General features: G+C 39.7%; 1 protein-coding gene across 2 annotated transcripts in view; it reads left to right on the top strand.

Annotated features, from left to right (window-relative positions):
- The first annotated feature begins 13,834 nt into the window (after positions 1-13,834).
- Positions 13,835-22,249, top strand: part of LOC125688799 (prolyl endopeptidase) — a 94,059-nt gene continuing 85,644 nt past the window's right edge. The window contains exons 1-2 of one of the 2 annotated variants that reach the window (XM_048935282.1): positions 13,835-14,036; positions 15,125-15,199. In XM_048935282.1, coding sequence (XP_048791239.1) covers positions 13,863-14,036; positions 15,125-15,199 — 249 coding nt within the window. In that variant the 5' untranslated portion in view covers positions 13,835-13,862. Of the gene's footprint in view, positions 14,037-14,475; positions 14,577-15,124; positions 15,200-22,249 lie in introns of those variants that run through there. The other variant, XM_048935283.1, reaches the window with a different exon arrangement.

Below are 22,249 nucleotides of genomic sequence, written 5' to 3'. Positions count from 1 at the left end.
GGCTTGGAAAGGCTGTGCTCATCTGCTGAACTGCAAACACTCTTCTCTACTCAATCCATTTCCCTGATATTTTCTGCTCAAAGCAGGATCTTTGTTAAACTTACTGGTTTTGAGAGTTGTTGTAGTGCATAGGATGTTGAAGCATCCTGTAGTGAATTAGACTTGCCTCTCACTTTTAGTTTGCTATTCTGATCTACGTATGCTTGCAAAAAAAAAAAAAAAAAAAACATAAAAAAAAAAGCAGTGAAAATTCTGCCAGATTTCACCATGGACTTAACTGTAGTATAAATCCTCAAATCACTAAAATTCAGTCTGCTTTCCAGAAGTTTTCTGCAAAGTTTCCTTTCCTTTAAAGTGGTATAAATAGCAAGATAAGTCTTGCAGGTAGCACCATCCAAACTTGCATGTGACTGATCATTTCCACTGCAGAAGGTACCACGTCAAATATATGGCATGAAACTTCTTGTGTTTCAACCAAAGGCATTTGTTATTTGCAAGTTTTCTTTACCTTTTGGCCATCCCCTTGTCCCAGAACAGTTTTCTAAGGTATGTGCGGAATCATGGTCTCTCTGTTACATCCCCCACTCTGTTTTGTGAGAGTACAACAAGTTAATTGTGCCTGATGATATGGATGGCCCTTTCAAGTCATGAAAAATGATACTGTTTTTCTTATCACAAGTAGATAACCATTAATATTACGTGTCTCGTCTATGGGAAGAGAAAGGGACTTGTTTTGAAAGTTTTCAAAGATAGGAGACAAAGGGTTCTATGGGGACACCAGCACACAGTGCAGCCATACAGACTGAAATCAGAAGACTGGAACCTGCAGTAAAAATGGGTAAAAAAAACCACCAGAAAACTGGCTGTTTCTTTCACAAAAGCTAAGCTATTACCCTAAGGAGTACAGAGATGTGGAAGTAGATCAGTATCATATTCAACTCAGGCAGAGCTCCTGGCTAAAGCTTCTTCTTGGTCAGCTACTATTTTAACTGAACAAAATCCTAAAATCTGACTCATTCTTACTTGGTTCACCGGTAGTAAAATCTCTTAAAATAATTGGCATATCTTAGAAGGTGAGCCAGAAATACTTTTTTTTTTTTTTTTTTTCCAAGAAAAGAGAATGTGGAGATGGAAGCCTTTACACTGCTCTACTATTAGTCATTACATCTTTTTTAGTAGCACACAATATCTATCTCACTCTGAGGAGTCCTATATTTTAAGTCAGTGGAAAATGTCTTATTAACTTTGACTGGCTTTGGATCAAGCACCAGGTGCCTGAAGGCTTCAGACAGTCCCATTTTCACAAGTGGTGTACAGCAGTATAACAGTGCTATTTTAAAATCATATGATGTGCACAACATCATAGTTGCAAGTAACATGACAATAAATACCAAGTTTAGATTCCATCTGACAGATTTTGTGCCATTTGCAGAGAAAAGATGTATAGAATTGCCAGGCAGGCAAGGAGTTGATTGAGGAGAGGGATCTCTCAGCAGAGCTCAGTGGAACCATGGTGCTTCAGAGGACGATGAGGATCTCAGACCCCTGGTGCCATGGTACTTTGCAGTAATTAGGGGTTCACTTGCTAAGGGTCAGATCATTTCTTTGACCTCTAAGAACTTCCTCAAAGAGTCAAAAATCAAACAAGAAAGCTCACTCTGCCTTTTCACATGAAGATAAAAATATATGATTTCTCTGTAATGATTTAAAACATTCAAAATTGTTTCTCTTTTGAAGTCTTTCAAAAAGACGGCTTTTGCCTCTGCTGACTGAGAAGGTAGCATCTCTCATATCTTACAAAGAAGCAAAGCATTTTATAGTTCTTCTAAAGTAATATTAAAATGACAAAGTTGGAGACAAGTTTCAGTGAAATATACAAATTGTACAGTTGTGTAATTGCACAAATGCAAAAATAAAGTTAATCAGTTATTAATACATGGCATGTGTGTAGCTAGTTTGCAGAAGGTTGCAAAATACGTGTATATCCAAAAGCATTTTTAGAGCAACAGAATTCAATACCAAGTCTGCAGAGTTGCAGTGCTGACTTTGTGCAACAGCTATAATGGGTACACGAGTTCAACTCTTCTCCAGAGTAAGACCTCAGGAGAAAAAAAAAAAGAAAAACAAATAGAGATCCTTCAACTTGAAAGAAAATTGAAATCATACCGTTATATGCTTTAATTTTCTGTGTGCTCTGCAGAACAAATGTTTTTTCTGATTCTCTCTGGACATGCTTGACACACTTGAATCATAGAATCATAATGCTTGAAAGAAAACCTCTAAGATTATCTACTCCAACCACCAACACATCCCCACTGTGCCCACTAACCGTGTCTCTCAGTACCACATCACCTGCAATTTATCTTTAAAAAATTACATGAGGGATTCCTTCTTCTCAAAATAAATCTTAACCATTATAAGAATTGGGCAAACAACAGTGCATACATTCTGCTAATAAAATAGGATATTAAATCAGCAACTTCTGTGAAATTAGTACTTTCCCCATGATCCCGAGAATAAATTTCTCAAAAACAAATGCACAAAACATCATGAGATACCCTTAACCTTGCTCCTGTTATTGGTGTTATGTAGAGGACAATAAAATTTCAAAGGTTCTCATGCACCTTGCGTTTCTGAAAACATGATACTTGTTAGACACTTAAATTGTGTTAGTATTTAAGTATTACACTGAAGTTTTTCACCACTAGCAGAATACTGCACACTGTCATTCTGAACTCCCATTTGAAAGAGCTTTTATGAAAGAGTTTATTTTATCTGCCTGAAAACTGAGATACTTTGAAGAACTCTTTATGAAAAGCCCTATTTACTAACTGTAGTCTACATGTAAAATAATTTGTGAGAAACCACTGTGAGTATAAATTTTAGAGTGCTCATAAAACTTTATGCGTGGGACGAGTGAGGCCATATTACACTGAAAAGTGGACTCTGTCCATGGAGTTATCAGTTAAGTTAGTGGTTAATATATAATCTTCAGTCTACAAACCCTGAAAAAGGAACTCTCTGCACTCCATGTCACCTAAAAAAATGTGTGGATATAGTCACTTTCCATGATCTCATAACTGTGTCACTGATATCGATAACTTCAGAGAATTAAACTAATCAATAAATCTTTTTTTTTTTTTTTTTTTTTTTTTTTTTTGGTCCACACAGCATCTTTTCATGCTAAAAAGCTTCTTTAAAAGTTCTCCTGTTCTCCTGCTGCATACAGCTTTTTATTACAGAATCTTTACCTACATAAAACATTGAAACTATTTCATTTTTTCATATACTCTGTGATCCCAAACTGCAACATGCAACATATAAGGATACAGATATATAATAAATATTTTCTTAGGTCTCCCAAAGATCTAATATACCATCTCTGATTGATCCTCACGATATCAACAAAATTGGTCAAACAAGTTGCCACTGGTTTAAAAATGAATTCTCTTTTGTCAACAACTTTTTAAAATGCTGTGCTGCATTTTGCCAGCCTAACCTCTATCCCCCAGCCTGATTTGAATGCAGAGATACTCCATTCTCTTCACAGACCATTGGACAGATATATTTAATGAAGAATTGTGCAGACACCTCTAGATCTATGTTGTTGTCACTACTGCATGTCAAAAGTAGAAATCTTGCAGAAATACATTTTTGTGCTAGGCAAGAGTGGATTTGGCAAAACTGTTTTCCTTTAGTATGATACCCAGAGGAAGCTGTTACTCAAATAGAAATGGGAGAGCGTACTTCAAGTTTCAGGGAGACATTGTGTTCCCTAATAGACCCTAAATAAAGACCCTATTCCCTAAATAAAGAGCTGACAAACCTGCCTTAGAAATTACGGAAGTTACTGAACTTTTTTTGAACCTCAAAGTTTTGGCTTATCACTTGGGCAACGGCTGGGTTGGTTCTTATTTATATCCCTATTGAAAACAAGATTAATTCTTAGGTTTGCTTTCAAATTCAGTCATAAATGGAATGTCTTAATTGTTTGTTAAAGGAACAGCAGGTTGTGGTCAGGGTCAAATGCCCCTGTGCTCAACAGATTTTAGCTTTGCATAGTACTAACTCTTGAGATGATGATAAGCAAGTAAAGCAAACCCAGAGGAGGATCTTCATGCTTTGTATGAGGGAAATGCTGAGTGTGCAAGTATGCAAGAGCAGGGAAGAGGGAAGAAGAGACCTGATTCCTTCTGACTGGGAATTCAGTGCCCAGTACGTACTGGTACTTGGGCTATTGATGCATGCACTTCAGCAAGTATGGAATTCTGCAAGATCAGCAGCAGAATAATGCAAGATATCTCTACTGGAGAATTGACTTGAGTCTTGGCAGAAAGGTTTAAGTATGTGAGCTGGTTTGCTCCTAGTAGCTCATCACTTGCTTTGTAGTGAATCTTCTGACAGGAACACAGACCTGGTGATGGTCCTCTAGCAGTGCTATTCCAAAATTGCTTGGTTTTCTAGAATGGGTGGACTCCTTTCTGAGTCACTGTGAGTGATCATGAGATTTGCAAAAACTCAAGAACTCATATAGGTATTGCAGAATGGCTGTTTTCATCCAAAGTACATTTGACACGTGTAGGCACCTACAGATGTTTATTTCTGCTGAGGTATGCTAAGATGTCCTTCAGATGTTCATGAGGAAAGGCGAGGGCCTGGTGGATGGCAGAATCACAAGCAGAGCAGAAGAGCTACCTGCAAGTGTGAGCTCACTAGCTGGCCATGATCTGGCTGTGTGTTTTCTAATATAAAGCCCTAGGAAACAGGGGGATGAAGACACTTTTCATTACCTCATCACTACCATCTTAGACCTGATTCTGCCTTTTCATGGATGGATTATGAGAGGGCCTGGAAGAATCAGATAGCAATAGGGAAGAAATGGAGTATTTTCTTTTTATGTAACCTAGGAAGCATCAGACACAAGTGTAGCACACCATGCAGTCTCTTGAGTCCCTCTCCCAGAACACAAGCAAATCTTTCCAAAAGGGAGAACTTGGCAGAACTAAATAAGGGGAGTCTCATCCTTGCCCCACAACCATGGGTTGGAAGAAGTGGGTGTCTCAGCAGGGAAGCATTCTGTTGCAGACTGCTGGCTGGCCCTGCATCTTACTTGAGTATCAGACAGACTGCAGGGAAGAGAAAAGGGTTATTTCAACTCAGCCAAGGATTTCAGCTCTTTGCTCTTCTGCTCCCAGTGTTTGGGGCTGAGGGACTAGTTCTGTTTGTTTTCCCTTGGAGAAGACTGATTGCCAACTTTTTCCATTTCTTGGAATGAAGGAACTGGCTTCGTTTATTTTCAGCACTCTCCAGGAAATGAGGCTGTTACATTTATTATCCTGAAACTGGAAGGCCAGTTCAGTTTCTTTAGTAGGTGCAGGGGCACAGTTGTTAAATTTATTGTGCTTTTTCCAAAGGGCTGAGCCTTGGAGCAAATATGTTATTCCCACTAATTACGTGGTGCCTCTCCTGTGTCTTTGGCTGAACATGCCAAATGTTCTAATCATTACTTGCCAGCAGAAGCAAAGACCTTGCATGGGTGATTCTGGTAAAAGAAAAATCCTATGAGCTGTGTGAAAATATCTCCATTGTCGCAGCATTCCTACAGCAGTGTCTGTATGATAGTGAGCACAGCCATAGCATCAGCTCAAGGCAGTCAGGGCACAAGTGACTAAGGCTTGCAGCAATATGCCAGTCTGCTGCAAGAAAAAAAAAAGAAAATCCAGGTAGCATTACACAAGAGAAAGGTACATTTCTTTCTCTGATCTCTTTTAGTGCTTACAAGATTTAGATAACACACTTATCATGAAGTAAATGGAGATATTTTGCAAGTTTTACTTGGTGTGGTAACAACTATTACTCTTTATACCTCTGTAAACACTCTGAAGTTTGCACGACTAAGGGCATAAATAAAGCTAACAAGCACAGCCTAACTTCAAATACCTTCTAGCTTTTCACATGCGTGCCTAATTAAATAATGAGGATGAGCTTCTTTCAGGTTGTAATAAAATAAAATTGTATAAATAATTATCTAAACAAAGTACTCACATGTCCAGAATAAATTACCATCATATTTTCTGATTACTAATGTAAGTTTTGTTAGGAGTGAATGAATAATATTAAAATATTTAATTAGTGAATTCATAGAGGGGTTCTTTGCAGCACTAATATCAACAACAGCACATCTAAAATTATTAGTGATCAAAAGAGACTATTACAACACTAACATCTAACATAACAAGAGATCAAAGTTTACTAGGCAAGCAAGACCCTGCTTGTAGAAGATGTGATCTCCCAGTCTTTATTTCTTGCATTTCTCTCATTCAAGTTTCTTTCCCAAATACTTCTATATCATCTAGAACACTAAAACACTGGTAATTAAGTAAGTTTTGTAAGGAAGCAAATGAACTGCAGCAGTAGATTGTTAGTTCTGTGATGGCTGCTGAACACTGACTTCACTATACTCACCCGTGCGAGGTATGGGGCAATGGGAAGTACATGGTCCTGTTACTTAGCACACACACTAATTTAAATGTGTTTCTCAAGATATATAAGAGGTCTTCTGGGTAATCTCAGCAGAACTTTGCTGTGGTAGGACTGCCCTATAACCAGATGTTATATATTCACCTTGTCCTATGCCTTTGGACGACTCTCAAGCAGGATTTAGAATAGGACTCCTGAGAAGAGATGACGAATTAGATTAAATTAAATAGATGAAAGTTCATGGGGATTTTTTGTGCAATTTTCTTCCACCAGAATGTGCCATACATATTTCTGCAGTTTCCTTGACTTGCTCCATGTCTCCTGACTGTACTTAGGAACTTGTTCCCGTCAGTGATGATGTCTCTTCCTCCCAGAGTGAGTGCAAAGGAATTACATCTAATAAAAATGATCAGAGGAAGAATTTATTTTCACAGATTTTGTCTCAATTTCTCTTTCTTCTCACTTTTGTCAGAATTCCAAGCCTTTTAAATAGAAAAATTAAGGGAGATATAAAGGCTTGCAAAAGCATGAAAATGTCAAAATGAAAAAAAAAATATTGTACTTGTTTGAATATCTATTGGGTCATTGAAATTCAAGCTCCTTTGACATTCCTGCACATCCTACCATGAGTAGGAAATGAGAAAATACATGCAAAGCATTTATTTTCAGCGTTATTTTTGTGACCTGAGAAATCCATCTTCTAAACTGACTATCTACTCTGTAAATCACATACAGTTCTACCAGTTTTGCACTAGATTAAGATCTGTGTATTAAAAAGTTTTGGTGGCAGGATTAAAATCAAATAGGTATTAAAAGATTTTATTATCAATAAATCTCATGCAAAAATAATGTGTCGTCCCTCTGTTGAAGGCTCCTCCTCTCTGGGTAAGCTCATCTGTAAATACAAGCCCAACTGCTCATGCTGATGATTCAAATCCACTCTTACGCTCCCTTCTGTCCAAGCCCAGATCTCAGCTGGCTTCTCTCCGAATGTCTAGCCATCGGCTCAAGCTTAGTGCAGCTCACCAGAGCTCTTAATCTTTCTTCTAAGCTTTCTTTGCGTCTTCTTTTTGCAGCCACTGTGGCTAGCATGACTGCTCTGTCTTCTGTTTAGTCCTTGAATTTGTCAGCACCCTCAGACCAGATCTTTCTCTGCCTCAGCTTGTCATATCAAGGCACTGTGTAAATGACAGTACATAAAACTTCAAAGCTATAACCTTCTTCATACTACCATACAGATAAGATTAGCAGTCTGGGTTTCATTCTCCTGCATGCCTATTTCCACAAGATGGCCCTCTCTTGTTTTGTCAAGTGAGTGTTTTCTCACTCTTTCTTCTTTATCCACAATAAGTTTCTTCTCCTCTTGTTTCATCACAAGGACTCCTCCATTGCCAAGCACAGCATAATTTTCCTCTCTGCAGATTCCAGCCCTGCTGTCATCTCTGATAAACAAGAGATGTGCCAGCAATCATCACATATTTCGCATCATTTCTTTTCCTACACTGCCTTCCCAGCCTGGGAAGAGCTCTCTGTAAAAAATGCACTGTGCACGTGATTCGTGTCTGAACTGCATAGACAATACGATGACAGAAATACAAAGATTTCACATTCAACTCTGCAAATGTTAGGAATGTGTTCCTCAGCTACAGAACTAGGTTCAATTCATAATCCCTTACAGGAGATGTTAAAGTCACCCCTATATGTTAAAAATATTATAATTGGTTTATTTACAAATGCATTAATTTAGTGCCTATCAAAATTTATACTGTTCTTGAAAGACAATTATGGAACTAAAACTATTTCTTTCTTCTTATTTTTATCTCCATTGTGGAACTGTAGTGGTATAATTCATTTTAAATGAATTATTACAAAGGGTGGCCAGAGCGCTGTGATAACCTAGTACACTGCCATAAATAGTTTGCATTTCCAATTCAAAGGTCACAGATTTCATAGTTTTACGTCCTCCTTTTTCCCATGTAATGAGAGGTTCTTCTCAAAGGCATGTTAAAGCTTGTTTGGAATCGCATTTCTGGTGGTCTGAATTTTATTTTTTCTTCAGGGAACTACAGTTTCTATAGCATTATAACCCAAACCAAATGTTTTCTGAGGCACAATGGAAAACTCTTCCTCTAAGCTATTTGAACACATGTATTTGAAATGTGGATATGGATATATGATGGCTTCAGAAGAAGATATTTCTAGATATGAAGTCTTCTAAAAGGAGCTAAAACTGTTTTCTTCCCTTCCCCTCTCTCCTACCCCCCCAGAAAAGTAAGTTTCTCTATGTTTAGTGTATTTCAAATTCTGTCAATGTCATAAGCTGTTACCAGGAGTTTGCCTTCTGTTTTGCTTGTTGCCAAGATTAGGGGTGACATTCCTACTCTCTTGAAATCAGTGACAAAGCTTCCCATTGACTTCAATGGGGAGATCTCATTCAGAACAAGAAAATAATTATCCCATGTTTTCTGAAATGTAAGGAATAAATAGCTTCCTTTAAATTCATATTTATTTCTTTTCTTCAGATATTACCATCTAAGAATTATTCATATTGTGTTTGGTTTTTTTAATATAGAAATTATTTGAGTTGGTTTTAAGATCTGAATACAATGATAGGCTTATAAAATATTTTTGTATCACCCAACAGCCAAAAAGAGGAGTTTAGAAAGACCAAAAAAACCCCAAAACAGCAACAACAAAACCACATCAGAATAAGCACTTCCTTTTCCATTTTATTAATGTGGATTATCTATCTTTCCATACACACACACACACACAAAACAATTAGATTAAAAATGCTTATAAAAGTAGAATTATTTTTACAGAATGTTACTTAGTGGGAACTGAAATAGGTGGGATGAAAAAAAGATAGGTAGAAAATCTCCTATTGGCAGTGTTGGACTTTCTTACCTGTTAAACTCTGTATACCAACAAAAGTTCAAACCCTTCAAACTTATCTGCAAAAGCATTTTTCAGAAGATAAGTAAAATGCAATAGAGTTGTAGATGAATTATTGAGACAGTAACATCAGGATGCATTTCCAGAATCACTGAAGCATGCATAAGTGTCAGGACTACACCATGATCTGGTGGATAAGTATCTAATTTTGCAGACTCTGAAAGACTCTCTGTTAAATTATAACAAGACCCAAACATGCCGAACATGCAGCAAAAGCTGAGAATTCAGTATCTACACAGGGATACAAAAAGCCCAGATTTTCCTGTGTGATCTCTGCTATTTGGCAAATCCTTCTTCTAGTGGCAGATTGGTATCAGATAAAAAAATTAGGGAATAAAAACAAAGGATCAGGTAAGAATTCCTTGGACATTAGCTTCTTCCAGGATTAGAATTTTGTTCATTTTTCACTTCACAAGTGAAGGTCCATGCAGAAGGAAAAGGTAAGCAAGCCTAAAACACTCAACACTTGTCCATCTGAAAAGAAAAAAAAAGAGAAAAAGAAAAAAAAGACAACCCCAATTCCTTCAGTCTAGGAAAAGATATTTTTAATTGGATGTAATTATACTAAGGTGATTTATATGTCAGTGCTCACATGTCAGTTTAGATACGGTTTATCACCCCATAATCATGGTTTAGAATTGCCTGCTCGATGAAATGCTTTGAAATAGCTACTCCATGGTTGCTATTCTATGCTAACTCGCCATGTAAATATCCCTTATTACCTATTTGACTTCATAGCTCCAGGAGCGTAAGTGTACCAATCCACAATACCAGGGAAAGGCAATATGATTCTGCAGCATACCACTGACTTTAATGCACCTATCCTGACCCTCAGTGTGCAGAGCAGTTAACCATAACAAAACAGTGTTTTGCTTTACTGCAGTTTCAAACATTGGTCATTGCTACATCACATAGTAGTATCTAAAACTGAAATAATGCAAACTTGCTCTATGTTATGTAGGTACTCTATAAACCAGCTCAAAAACTGAGCAATCCTTCAGTTATGCATAAACGATACAGAATTTTTGTAATTAAGATGTAGAGTAATATTATTTAGAAATCAAAGACTCACTGCTAATCAGTAAGACTAAGACTCTCAATTAGTGTTTTCAAAACAGAAATCCAGCAGGGCAGACACCTTCAGAATTGCTTTCTGCTGAAACTTGAATTATTTGTACACCTCAGTACGTTCTTGTTAGTGAAAAACTGAGGTTCTGCTGACATCTGTTGATAAATGTCTGAATAGCAGAACTGGTGTCTTACAATTAAGTAATGGCATTTTAAAAACACAAAGAAAACAGAAGTAAAGGTACAGATCTGGCTTCTTTCTATAGCAGAAAATTTTCTAGTCATTGTCAAATCATGGCAGTAGAATGAGACAGGGGAAAGGATGAAAAAGAAAGGTAAAAACAAAGTTTGCTGGTATTTTTTGGTAAGATGTTCCCCCACAAGAGGGATGAGGTCACTGCCTACTGAGTCAATGCACAACTTGCAGTGAGTCAAATTGGATATGCTGATTAAGCTGAAAGAAATCGGCTAATGACTGGATGATCAGCAGAAGTGTAATTAATATCAGCAGAGACCAGAATGTGTTTTTCAAATGATTGAATTCATGTTAATGTGGAAATGTGATGATAATGACAACTGTGAGATGTTAAAGCTTGGGTTTGTTTTGTTTTGTTTTGTTTTTTGAAGTATAGGAAGAATTTTTGCTTACCCAGCAGAGTATCCTCAAAACTTAGCAAAAAATCATTAATAAACTCAAGTGGAAGGCTTTTGAAAAAGTTATTTCTTTCTAGAAATTTCACTTGCTGCTACAACACTGAACAATTAAGTCTGGTCTCAAAGCTAAAATTACGATAAAGTCCCAACAGTAATTCTTTTAACTTTGTGTTAGTTAAGAAAAGGGAGTGTGTTAAGAAAAAGGGAGAAGATGGCTATATCTTATCATAGTATTTCTGTTAACAAAACGTGCGCTACATCCTCTTCCATTTATACAGGGTGTGCATGCTCACCACTAAGAAAAACGTGTTTTGGGCAATGTTTTAGGCACCGTGTAACCTGTAATAACTGCTTTTCTGATAAGGAAAGCTCAGACGGTGCAATTTTGCTTCTTTATCTATTGTTCATGTGTGAACCCTCCTCCTTCCTCCCTCCCATAATGAACAAAAGGGAAATTTACGTTAAAGAGAAAATTCACTTTCTGCCCATCCCTGGTGCTTTCGCCTTTGAAAGAATATTAGCAGTTGTAAAATACGAGCCAAGCGATCTTATCCTGGACAACCATGCATGTGGGTATCTTTGTATCTTCCCACTTTCTCTGTATCCGGGATGAACTGAAAGGTATTTAATTACTGTGACTACTTGGATGCTTGCCAAGCCATGTTGTAATAATAGTGCACTGGTATGAGAGTGTTGCTCTAGACTGAAAAATAGGGGCATTCCTGTGCCAGCTGCACAAAGTGTGCGGTGTGGCTGCCCTCTCCTGGCACATCAGAGTTCTTCAAGTGCCTGAAGAACATCTGTCCATAACTCAGTGTGTGACAGCTGGTCTGCTTTTACTGACAAAGCTGATCTACAGACGCACTGGGAAATGTCTGCATTGGCTGGCTGCTAGGTCAGAAGTACTTAAAAGCATAACCAAGGTGCTAAACATCCAGGAATTCTGGACAAATGTGGAATGTTCACATTAACAACGGACAACATTTCCATGCTGAAGAAGATGACAGATTTTTTTTCTGCAGGAAAACTGCAGCTCTGGATCAGATGCAAGGACTTAGATGTGTACAAACTGAAGCTGAGAGGACTCAAAACTCTGCCAGCTGGACAGCCAGACACAGAGGGCAGTGTCATTGGTGAAAACCCTGGTTGGAGGTCAGTAATCAGCAGAGTACCCCAGGGGTTGGTTCTGCGTTCAGTCCTGTTTAACATCTCCATGAATGTTCTGGATGATGGAGCAGGGAGCCTCCCCAGTAAAGTTACAGATAACACCAAACTGGAGGGAGTGGCCAACACAGCAGGGGACTGTGCTGCCACCCGGAGGGACCCCAACAGCACAGGGCTGACAGGAACCTCAGGGGATTCAGCAAGGAGAAGTGCGAGGCTGCACCTGGGGAGGAACAGCCCCAGGAACCAGGACACCCAGCTGGAAAGCAGCTCTGCAGGAAAGGGCCTGGGGCTACAGGGTGCATCAGGGTGTGCATGAGACCGCAGCTGAGTGCCATTTGTGCAGAGATGGCAATCACTGTTGTTAGCTGCATTAGGTGGAGTTGTCAGGAAGTCAAGAGAGATGATCCTTCCCCTCTGCATTGGTGAGGTCCCAGCTGGAGCACTGTGCTGGCCCCCCAATACAAGAGAGACCTGGACATACTGGAAAGGGTCCAGTGGAGGGCCACCAAGATGATGAAGGGACTGGGGCACCTCTGCTGTGAGGAGAGGCTGAGAGAGCTGGGCCTGCTCAGCATGGAGAAGAGGAGGCTCAGGGGGATACCGTCAATGCCTGTAAGTGCCTGAGGGGAGGGTGCAAAGATTGCATAGTTTGGGTCTTTGGTGCCCTGTGCTCAGGCAACTAGCAAACTTTTGGAGGAATGGGGCACACCGAGGCATCTCCATTACCTTGCTGACTACATTTTGTGAGGACCAGTGAAAAAGGTTAAATAGAGCAACAAGGTAAGAAGCAAAACTGACCAAAAGAGAAGGGATGAGAGACATGAAGACTTATGGATGTAAATGAAACTGATGAATATAATTAGATCAGTTATTAACAGTGGTCGTTATTGTGTGACCTTATTCCGTCACACGTACACAATTCACCCCCATAGTAAGCCCATTTAGAGATGGTAACTCTTCTCATTAAGTGTATCAAATCAAGACACATTTCTGAGTTGGTAAGTGTGAAGGTTTGATTCAATTTCTGGAATATTTTATATTATTGTCATTCTAACCACAACGTTATCGGGGACTGAGCTGTCTTTGGGCTACTCTTGCCTGTAGACTCTTATCGTGTGTAAACATTGTTGCCTCCAGCTCTGCATCATGCATCACATGTACACAGGAGTTGCCTTGGTAGAGAGCAGTCGAACTCACCCCAGAGCAAGCATGGTTTTGTCAGGGTTGTGAGCTGAAACTTTGAAGCAACATCAGTTTGGAAGGCAAGCAACGTGGCCATGCTGCTGGTCAGAGGACCAAGAGCTACATGCTTCCACTATTTTTGTGGCACTGGAGAACACTGTGTCACTTCGAAGAAAAACTGTGAGTTTTCTAGCACAAGAATCCCTATTACAAATAAACACAGGGGTGACGATGCTCGAAGCGGTCCACGCCGTACTCCTAACTGAGCGCCCCGGGGGCAGCCGGCGCGGCGGCCTCCAACAGAGGGCGCTGCCGCCTTGGTCCACCGCCGGCCGTCCCCGCTGAGGGCGGGTCTTATGGCGGCCCCGCTGCGCCTGGGCCGTGCTGCACGCTCGCTGCCGGCCGCTGCCGCTCGAGTTGCAGCCTCGCAGCCCCTTCCGCGCCTCTCTTCCTCCTCTTCTCGTCGCTCCGCGCCTCTTCCCGCCATGCAGGCCTTCCAGTACCCCGAGGTGTACCGCGACGAGGCCGCCGTGAGTACGGCCGGCGCGGGGGCAGCCCGCCGGGCGCCCGATGCGCCCCGCACCCGGAACTCCGATTCGGGGGCGCCTCGGCGGCCCGAGCGGCTTTGTCGGCGGGAAGCCTGCCGCGCTCCCTTTCAAGGCCCTCTTTCTGTTAGCGCCTGGGGGTGGCTGGGCGCGGGGATGGGCCGTGCGGGGCCTGTGCGGCTGCGGCCCTGCGGAGCCGGGCGGGGGGCTCGGGGGCGGCTTCCAGCGCGGCTGGGAAATGCGGGCCCGCCTGGCTGCCTGAGGGGCACTGCCGGCTTCTCCGTAATGGTGCGCCGGGAAACGTGATGTCTCCATGTGTTCCAACGTGGTACGCGCGTGGATCGCAGTGTGAGTTTGTCCGGAATTGTGCGTGCTTCACGGTTCTTCCACATACTGCTGTGCTTTGTACACCAGGCCAGGAATTACTTGCACGAACTTTGCTTTTAACCCAAAACGTTGGCAGAGGTGAGCTGGCACTGGAAAGACTCAAGTAGTTAAGTGGAAGGCTGAACCATACAACTCCAGGTATCTTGGTGCCTTTTGTATGCTGGAGCAAGTAGGCAGATAGGAGACTAATTTGAGTGCTAAAAATGGTTTTCATCAGCATGCCTACTTTGCTGAAAGCTTGTGAGCATTAGAGGGAGGGATATAGTAACTGCCAGGAGCAAACCCGAATTTACACTTTTGGGTGCATCCTGTAATCTGGTTTTGAGATTTCACTTAAGCATCTACATTTGAAGGAGGTCTTGTTTGTTTGTTTGTTTTTTAGATTAGTTTTCTAAGCTACTTTGTGCAAAGAATTAAGGTTTGTCCTGTGCATTTCTCTGGTGTTTTTTTTTCCCCTAAGGATTATTACTGCCTTAGTTCTTCCACCAAAAAAATGATAGAATTAACAACTCACCTGAGAGCAAGTTGCTGGTGTCCTCTTCTTTTGCTTCTTAGCACTATGTGCTCCTGTTGAAGTTCCAAATAAACTTTTTTTTCAGTGTGGATTATATCCTGATAAATAGTTCACTCATATAAATGTCTTTTTTTTAATTATTTTTTCAAAGTATTGTTTCTTATTAATTCAGGTACTGGATTACCATGGACACAAAATCAGTGACCCATATTGCTGGCTCGAAGATCCTGACAGTGAGCAGACAAAGGTAACCTTTCTTTGTACAGAAATGGCTGTTTCAACATAGATCTCTTTTGTAGGCTATGGGTATGTATTCTGTTTTTAGAAGACCTGACAATAGGTTTAAAAATCTTACCATTGTGAATGTAGGTGTAATGTAGTACACCTGATGCTTAAAGCCGCCAACAGAGCAATGCTGTTGTTTTGCACCTTTGTGTTAAGGTGGGTATAACAATTTGAAAAACTAAGGCTCTGTTTGTATTGTGCTGATTTTCTTTGACAAGCCAATTTTCAAGGTTGCACTATAACACTGAAGGGGAGTACTCTGTTTTTAAGATCGCTTTGCCTACTGTCCTAAGTACATCTAAAATTGCCATATTGAAACAAGTCAGGGTAGGAAAAAAGCTTTTCATTTGCCTTTCCTTCTTCTTACAAGTGTGTGAATCCATGTTGTGTGTTTTGAACTTTGTCCTCCTTAGGTTAGACTTTCATAATGGCTTTTATTACAGATGTCACAGTATTTTCAGTGTGCGATCTAGTATAGCTAGACTCTTCTTCTGGAGCAGGGACAAAATAATGAAGTGTGTCTGTGAGCCAGTTCCTCCAATAGCCATGGCACAGGAAGTTGCAAGGGTAATGGCAAGAAAGTTATAGGTGGCAGTGGAGTGGAAGGGGGTTGTTCTCTTAGAATGGCTAATACCTTTGTGACAACTGTAGTTAGAGAGCTACAGCTCTAGCTTCTACCTACTGACATGACTGTGTTGGAAAGAAGATGAAGGGCTAGTTCCTTTTAAAAATTATTGTGTAAGATATCTTTCTGTTAGTAAGATTCCTTTTAGATTCACTCATATTGTGCTAAGTAGCTATGACATTTTGATGAGCTACAGGATTTTTAAATAGGATTTGCTCTAACAGTTAAGACTAAGATAAAAACATATGCAGTGTTCCATTCCCTACCTGTAAATGTGTATCAAGGATTTATAAATACTTACCTGTATTTAAAAGGTTATTTGGGGACTGTATTATAGAGAAAAATTCATCCATAGACATTGACAATGAAAATTATACGTGTTGTAAGTTTGAAGTATTTGGTGTTTTGATTCCAATACACTTAAGAAATGGTACACTTAGATTAGTTTTGCGTTGCATTTAAATGGATTTATTTGTAGGGAGGTATGGTTATATCTTTGCTTTATAAGGGCCATGCAAGTACCCACCCACTCAGGTGGTTTTCAGAACCCTATGGAGGAGAGGTGGCACTTCGAAAATGCTGTCACCTTTTGTGTCACTGCTTTTGCTGCATGCTGTGAACAGACTGGGGAGAAAGAGTTGAAGGCAGGTCAATCTCCTGCAGAGGTGGTATTTATGTAGAGGAGACAAAAAAAAGGGATGGGGAATTGCAGCATCCTTGTAAAAATGAAGCCACTCAGGCATAAGATGTCATTTTGGTTACATCATACTTACCTACAGTCCAAAAAAACACATAACTTGGCAGTGCTGTAGTAGAGCAATGCAAAAAGTGGAAAGAATTCCTTTGTGTCTGAGTACTCGAGTAGGTCGTTTTTTTTGCTGGGTCTTAGGAGTTACTGAACAAAGACAGCGAGTTTTTTGCTTTCCTTCTTTCACAGAGGTCAGAAAAGAGTTGTGAAGCACTAAACCTCTTTCATTTGCTCTATTACTCACTTTCTTGTGCTGTACAGCAGAGGTTGCTGACAGCTGCTCTTTCTTACTAGCTTTTTAGTAGTTTTATCTCTGTGTTCTTCAGATTGTTCTGCAGGAGTCCTGCAGAATAACCATTCTGTACTTATCGGATCAAAACAGTAACCAGACTGTGGTGAAGGGACAATTGAATGACTGTACAGACTTCAGAGGGAATTTCAAGTGTGCTTTGTAGACTTTTCAAACCTTGAAGTCACTAATCTTGAGACGTGCATCTTTTCTTACTCTTCCTCTGAGTCCTGTGTTCTCTTTATGCTCTGTGTTGTAACATTTCACACTTCCATCTATTTGGGGGGAAGATCATGTGTCCAATGTATACCCCCACCAATAGGCTAACTTCAATTTTCCACATATTAAATACAAGACTAGAAGAATTAACTTTGGCATTTGTGCTCATCTGCAGTGAGAAAACTCCCACTCCCAGTTCCTGTCACATCCATGCAAATCAAGCATGTTGTAAACACGGAAAATTCTGGTTTAACCTAAGAGTGAAGGCTAAACTTCATTTATAAAGTTGGGGATCTTTTCTCTCTTGAGAACAGTCAAAAGTGTTCTGTGTGTGCTGTTGAATGGCGAGACAATTATGTTGGATTCTGCTTTAGAATTCTTGACTAAGCTGAAATAGTCAAGCATTGGAGTGATTGTGATTGGTGTTAATTTGTTCCTGTTGACATGAGTTGATGAAACATAGTTTATATTTCTTGAAGCAAGGAGTAAAAAGTGCTGGCAAATGATACCAGTTTCGACTATGAAATGTTCATGGTTCTAACTGATACATGCTGTAGGTTTAATAGGACCAAGGTGGAAAGAAATTATCCAAAATGCCTTTAAAGAATCACAGTCGCTTTTGCTATATCTCATCCAAATTATTTTTCTTTTAGTAATTGGCTTAGTCAAGTGTTTCTCTCACAGTGTTAGAGTGTAGGTGGTGCTGTACCGAATCCGCTGTGTTTTGTACATTTCCATTAAATTGGTTGACTCTGCTTTCTCTGACCTCTCCCTCATTCTTACACTGACTGGAATGTTTTTGTCCCTTTCTTGCATCAGTATAGCCATCACAAGGTGATTTTCTGGGGAGGAAGCCTTTAGGTAAATGAGTTTTGTAGTGAAATGCATACTTAATTCAGCTCACCCAAAGGTATTTGGATCTAAGAATTAGATACTTCCTTTTCTAGCAGCATACAAGGTACTTTTAATTAGATGAAAGTCTGATAGCTCTAGAGATCTTTCAGTCAGGTTACCAGTGCATGTATCTTCAATTAAAGAACAGATTGTTAAAGTCTGCAGGTAGGTAACCAGTAGTGCTTCTTGTCAGATGCACAGTCTTTGAGTTGACAAAGCCAACCATCAAGTAACATGCTTCCATGTCTATTTATTAGCGTGTCTTTGTTTTTTTTGTTGTTTTTTTTTTTTTTTTGGCTTGTATGTGCTTGGTGGATGTAGTTATACACAGTTACAAACAACTGAAAATCCCTTCTGCAGACACATAAGTAAAGGCCAAGCCCCTGATTAAAGAAGGAAGTTCCTGTCTTACCTGGGAAAGAAAAAAGGGCAGAATCTGGGTTTCTGCTCTTGTTCTGTTCAGCCATTGACTTTTAAGACAAACTGAGGAAGATTTTTTGTCTCGTTTCAAATGTTCTGCTACTCTAGTAAAGCTCTTCTGTCGATGACCACAGTCACAATTACAAAATCATGCTTCCTCTAGTGTCTTGGGTTTGGCTTGGTTGGACTTCTTTAACTTCTTGGCATGTTTTACACTTTGTGGGAAAGTCTTTTGCTACTGTGTATCAGTCAGTTGTATACAATACCTCAGCTCAAGAGAACAGCTTCCTAGACAGGAAGGGGTAGGATATATCAGACGTGAGGGTTGGAGAAGGCATAATAAAGCAGGGGTTGTGTAGCAGACAGCTTACTTTGATATTATGAACTGGTGTATGTATGGATTGAGATTAGAACTTGAAACTCTCAAAACTAAGATTAAATGGGTTTGCTGTTATAACTCAACTGTTTTCATACACTTTTTGGGTAACCTTGCAATTAAACTTTGAGATTTGCTTAAGTAAAGACCGAAGAAAGTGCTAAGGAGCAAGCCACCAGAAATTTCTTAGTTTTATTTTAGAACATTTGATGCAAGGTACGTGCACTCTTGTAGGAGTTGGACCAAACTGTCTTTCACTGAGATACAGAGTTTTTAGGGGGGTAACTATTAAATGAATTGTAAATTCTTTATGGATTAATAACAAAGACTGGTAATATTTTTAAAAAACAATCTATATCCCAAGACTTCTCAATGAAAAATATACTGTGAATGCCTTGTTTTCTTCTTGGGTAGTTTTATTCTTGGATAGAAATAATCTTGTCAAGACAATAGAACAGTAGCATGTAGCTGATGGGTTGGAACAAATCATGGTTTAAAAAAAGTGTCATTTGGTTTTTTCATATGAAATTTAAACTTCTTTTAAAATAGCAGTTGACCTGCTCAAGTGATTGTCAAAAACTTCAGCCTTGTGTAGAACATCTCCTCACCTTACTACCACGTTTGCTTTTCAAAATTACCTTATTTTCTGACACATGCAGTATATACCTTACTTTGACCCTTATTCTATTCTTCCTTCTGCTACCAAGTTCTCTTGGGTCAAGGCTGCTGTTACTTTGTCAGGTGTAGATTTCAACAGAGGATTTTGTCTGTAGGTTCATGAGAATGTATGGACAATTGCTATATATCTTATCTATATAGATATATATCTATATATATATATATATAGATATCTATATATAAATGCTATATATCATATTGCTATGTTCTATATCTTTGATTGGCATCTATTTAACTCAACAGAATTGTCTGCTGTGAGAGTTCTATTAGTAACATCTGTTCCTGTACTTCATGCAGAGCGATATTTCAAATATGTATTGCCTTTTGAATGTGAATGCTGCCTTATGGTTAAGAACAGATTCCAAATTGGACAGACAGAATGCCTTTCAAAAATCTTTAATTCCTACCTCCTTTTCTAGACAGTGATGATATTCCCTTTTCTAAGTAGTCTTTTCATCTTTAGTGCATACTAAGTGGTAAAAAATGTTTGAAATTTCTTTAAAAACAAAATTACTAATAATTCACTTGAGTGCAACAGTTAATTTGTAAGCATTGCACCAAGTTGTTGTGCAATGAACACTTGAAAGGAAAAGCTTGTGTCTTCTCTCTGAGTGCCAGAGGTAAAAGCAGATGTGGTAGAAGTGTAACTACAGTTAAAAGTCAGTAACACACAGTCTCGGTGTACTCTACAGCAGTGTTACTGTTTGGGTCACACCTAATGTAGGGAACAAGGATCTGTGCCAGTTTCTTTGCTGAATGCCACCACAGAATGCTTTTGCGTATCCAGTGCATTGGTGTTTTTGTGTGTGTATGTGTATATTTTTTTTCCCTCTGAGAATGTCACAACACTTTGAGTAGTTAGCCTACATGGTATGTGCTGTGCTCTTAGAAATTTCTGTATTTCCACTTAGAGGAAACAGATCAGATCGAAGTGATTCTTGGGTAGATTTAAGTTCTTTTTTCTTCTGATAGAGCCTGGGAGTGTTAGTACAGCAAGATAGAGGCTACACCATATTCTGGTTGGAGCAATGTTTTGGCTTACCACTGGGATGTGCTGTGCTTCTGTGCAGGATCTTAAAGCTGCCTTTGTCAATTTAATCCTCAGGGGGAGAACAGAGATAAAAATCACGCTTCCCCTGGCAATGGTTTCCCCTCTTTCATTCTTGGGGGATAATTTCCTGACAAAGTCCTCACTGATGCTCGGAGTCTATGATTGAGTAAAGGTTCATGAATAATCATTTTAGCCTTTTTTCTGTGTCTTTCCCTTTTCAGTGCTATAGTTGTTTTTCAGTCTCATCCTTAAGTGGTTACTTGCATGTAGCCAGCACGTAAGTTCTTAACGTAAAGTATTTCTGCACTTAGCCAAGTGTTCTTAGAGCATTATTAATTTTGCACTCGTGTTTAAAGCTTATCAATTTCTGTATGCTTTGTTGGACATGAACAAATATCTTCCAAATGGAGAGTGACCAAAATTAATATACTTTTCCCTTTATTGTGTAGCCTGACAAGTCTCTGAAAACAAGGCCTGGCAATGCAAATTGGCCATACACTACTGTGGCCTCTGTGCCTCATGGAGCCACTTCTCACTGTGAAATGTCTGTACTGGCAGACAATTTTGTTTTATTCTTTCCTCTTCTTCACCTGAAGAACTGATAGATGGGTGAACATTGACAGCAATTGGTAAATGCCTGTTAAGTGCTTTAAGTGCTTTGTCTAGCAGCTGTCCTTCCTGAAAAGCTGTGAAATACAGGCTGTGCTTTATGATTTGTAGCCCACCTACTCCCATAGGACCTGTCCTACAGTGAAATGTAACTCAGACATTACTATGCACTGATCCTCCTGCTTTGTAACAGACACAGGAGAGGATAGAAACAATAACTTTATTCAAAGAAGCTGGAGAAGAAACCTGTGCTAAGCAGGTGTCAAGAGTCCAGCATTTCAGCTCGCCTCCTTGCAGTAATGGCTAGAGGCTGGGTTGTGCATGGTGCTGCAGCTGTCTTTGGAAAGCCTGGCTGTGATTTATAGCTACAAGTACCACGGCTGTGATTTACAGCTACACGTACTGTGCCCTATCCTTTCTAGCCTATGCTCATGACAGAAGAGTCTGCATGTCTGCTTCCAAACAGCTGTGGTTCAGAGCATGCTGCCTTAAGACGTTAGGTATTAATTTTATGTTAATGCACTGTGCTGTAAGTAGGTCTGATGAAACACTAGCATAGCACCATTTTTTCCATCCACGTAATGGGAGTGGTGGCCTCTAGCAGACAGCTGAAGTGGCAATAGTTTTGTCCACTGGAGTTAAGTGCTTGCATCTGTTTGGTGGAGTGTTCTAAGGAAGCCAGACCCCTTAATGTTCTCTTCCCAGAGATTACATATGTTTCTCTTTTGTAACTAAGAATTTATCTTTGGACAGAGGGAAAAATGTCTCATCCGTTCTTGTAAGGGACAGTACATTGGGCTTTCCAAGAAATACTGACTGGACTAGTAATCCGAAGTGTTGTGTTAATAGAATGAACAGATGGTGCACGTGACATTTTGTATCATCATCTAGCTTTTCACAGACCCTGAGATGATAGTCACGTGTATGGGCAAAAGGGACTCTGTTCATTATGAGTTTCCTAATTTATCTGCTGTAGAGGACTGGAGCGTTGTGTATTTGTGGTGAAGTAAGAGAAGGTGATTTTTTTTTTTTCCTACGTGCTTTCTGATATTTGCTTAAATGATAGCTGTAAAGTTAAGAATTTGTTTTTAAAGGAAGAGCTT

This window comes from Lagopus muta, chromosome 2 (genome assembly GCF_023343835.1).
Source record: "Lagopus muta isolate bLagMut1 chromosome 2, bLagMut1 primary, whole genome shotgun sequence".
Classification (NCBI taxonomy): Eukaryota; Metazoa; Chordata; class Aves; order Galliformes; family Phasianidae; genus Lagopus; species Lagopus muta.
The sequence above is the reverse complement of the archived record's forward strand: the minus strand, read 5'-3'. Positions and strand labels throughout refer to the sequence as shown.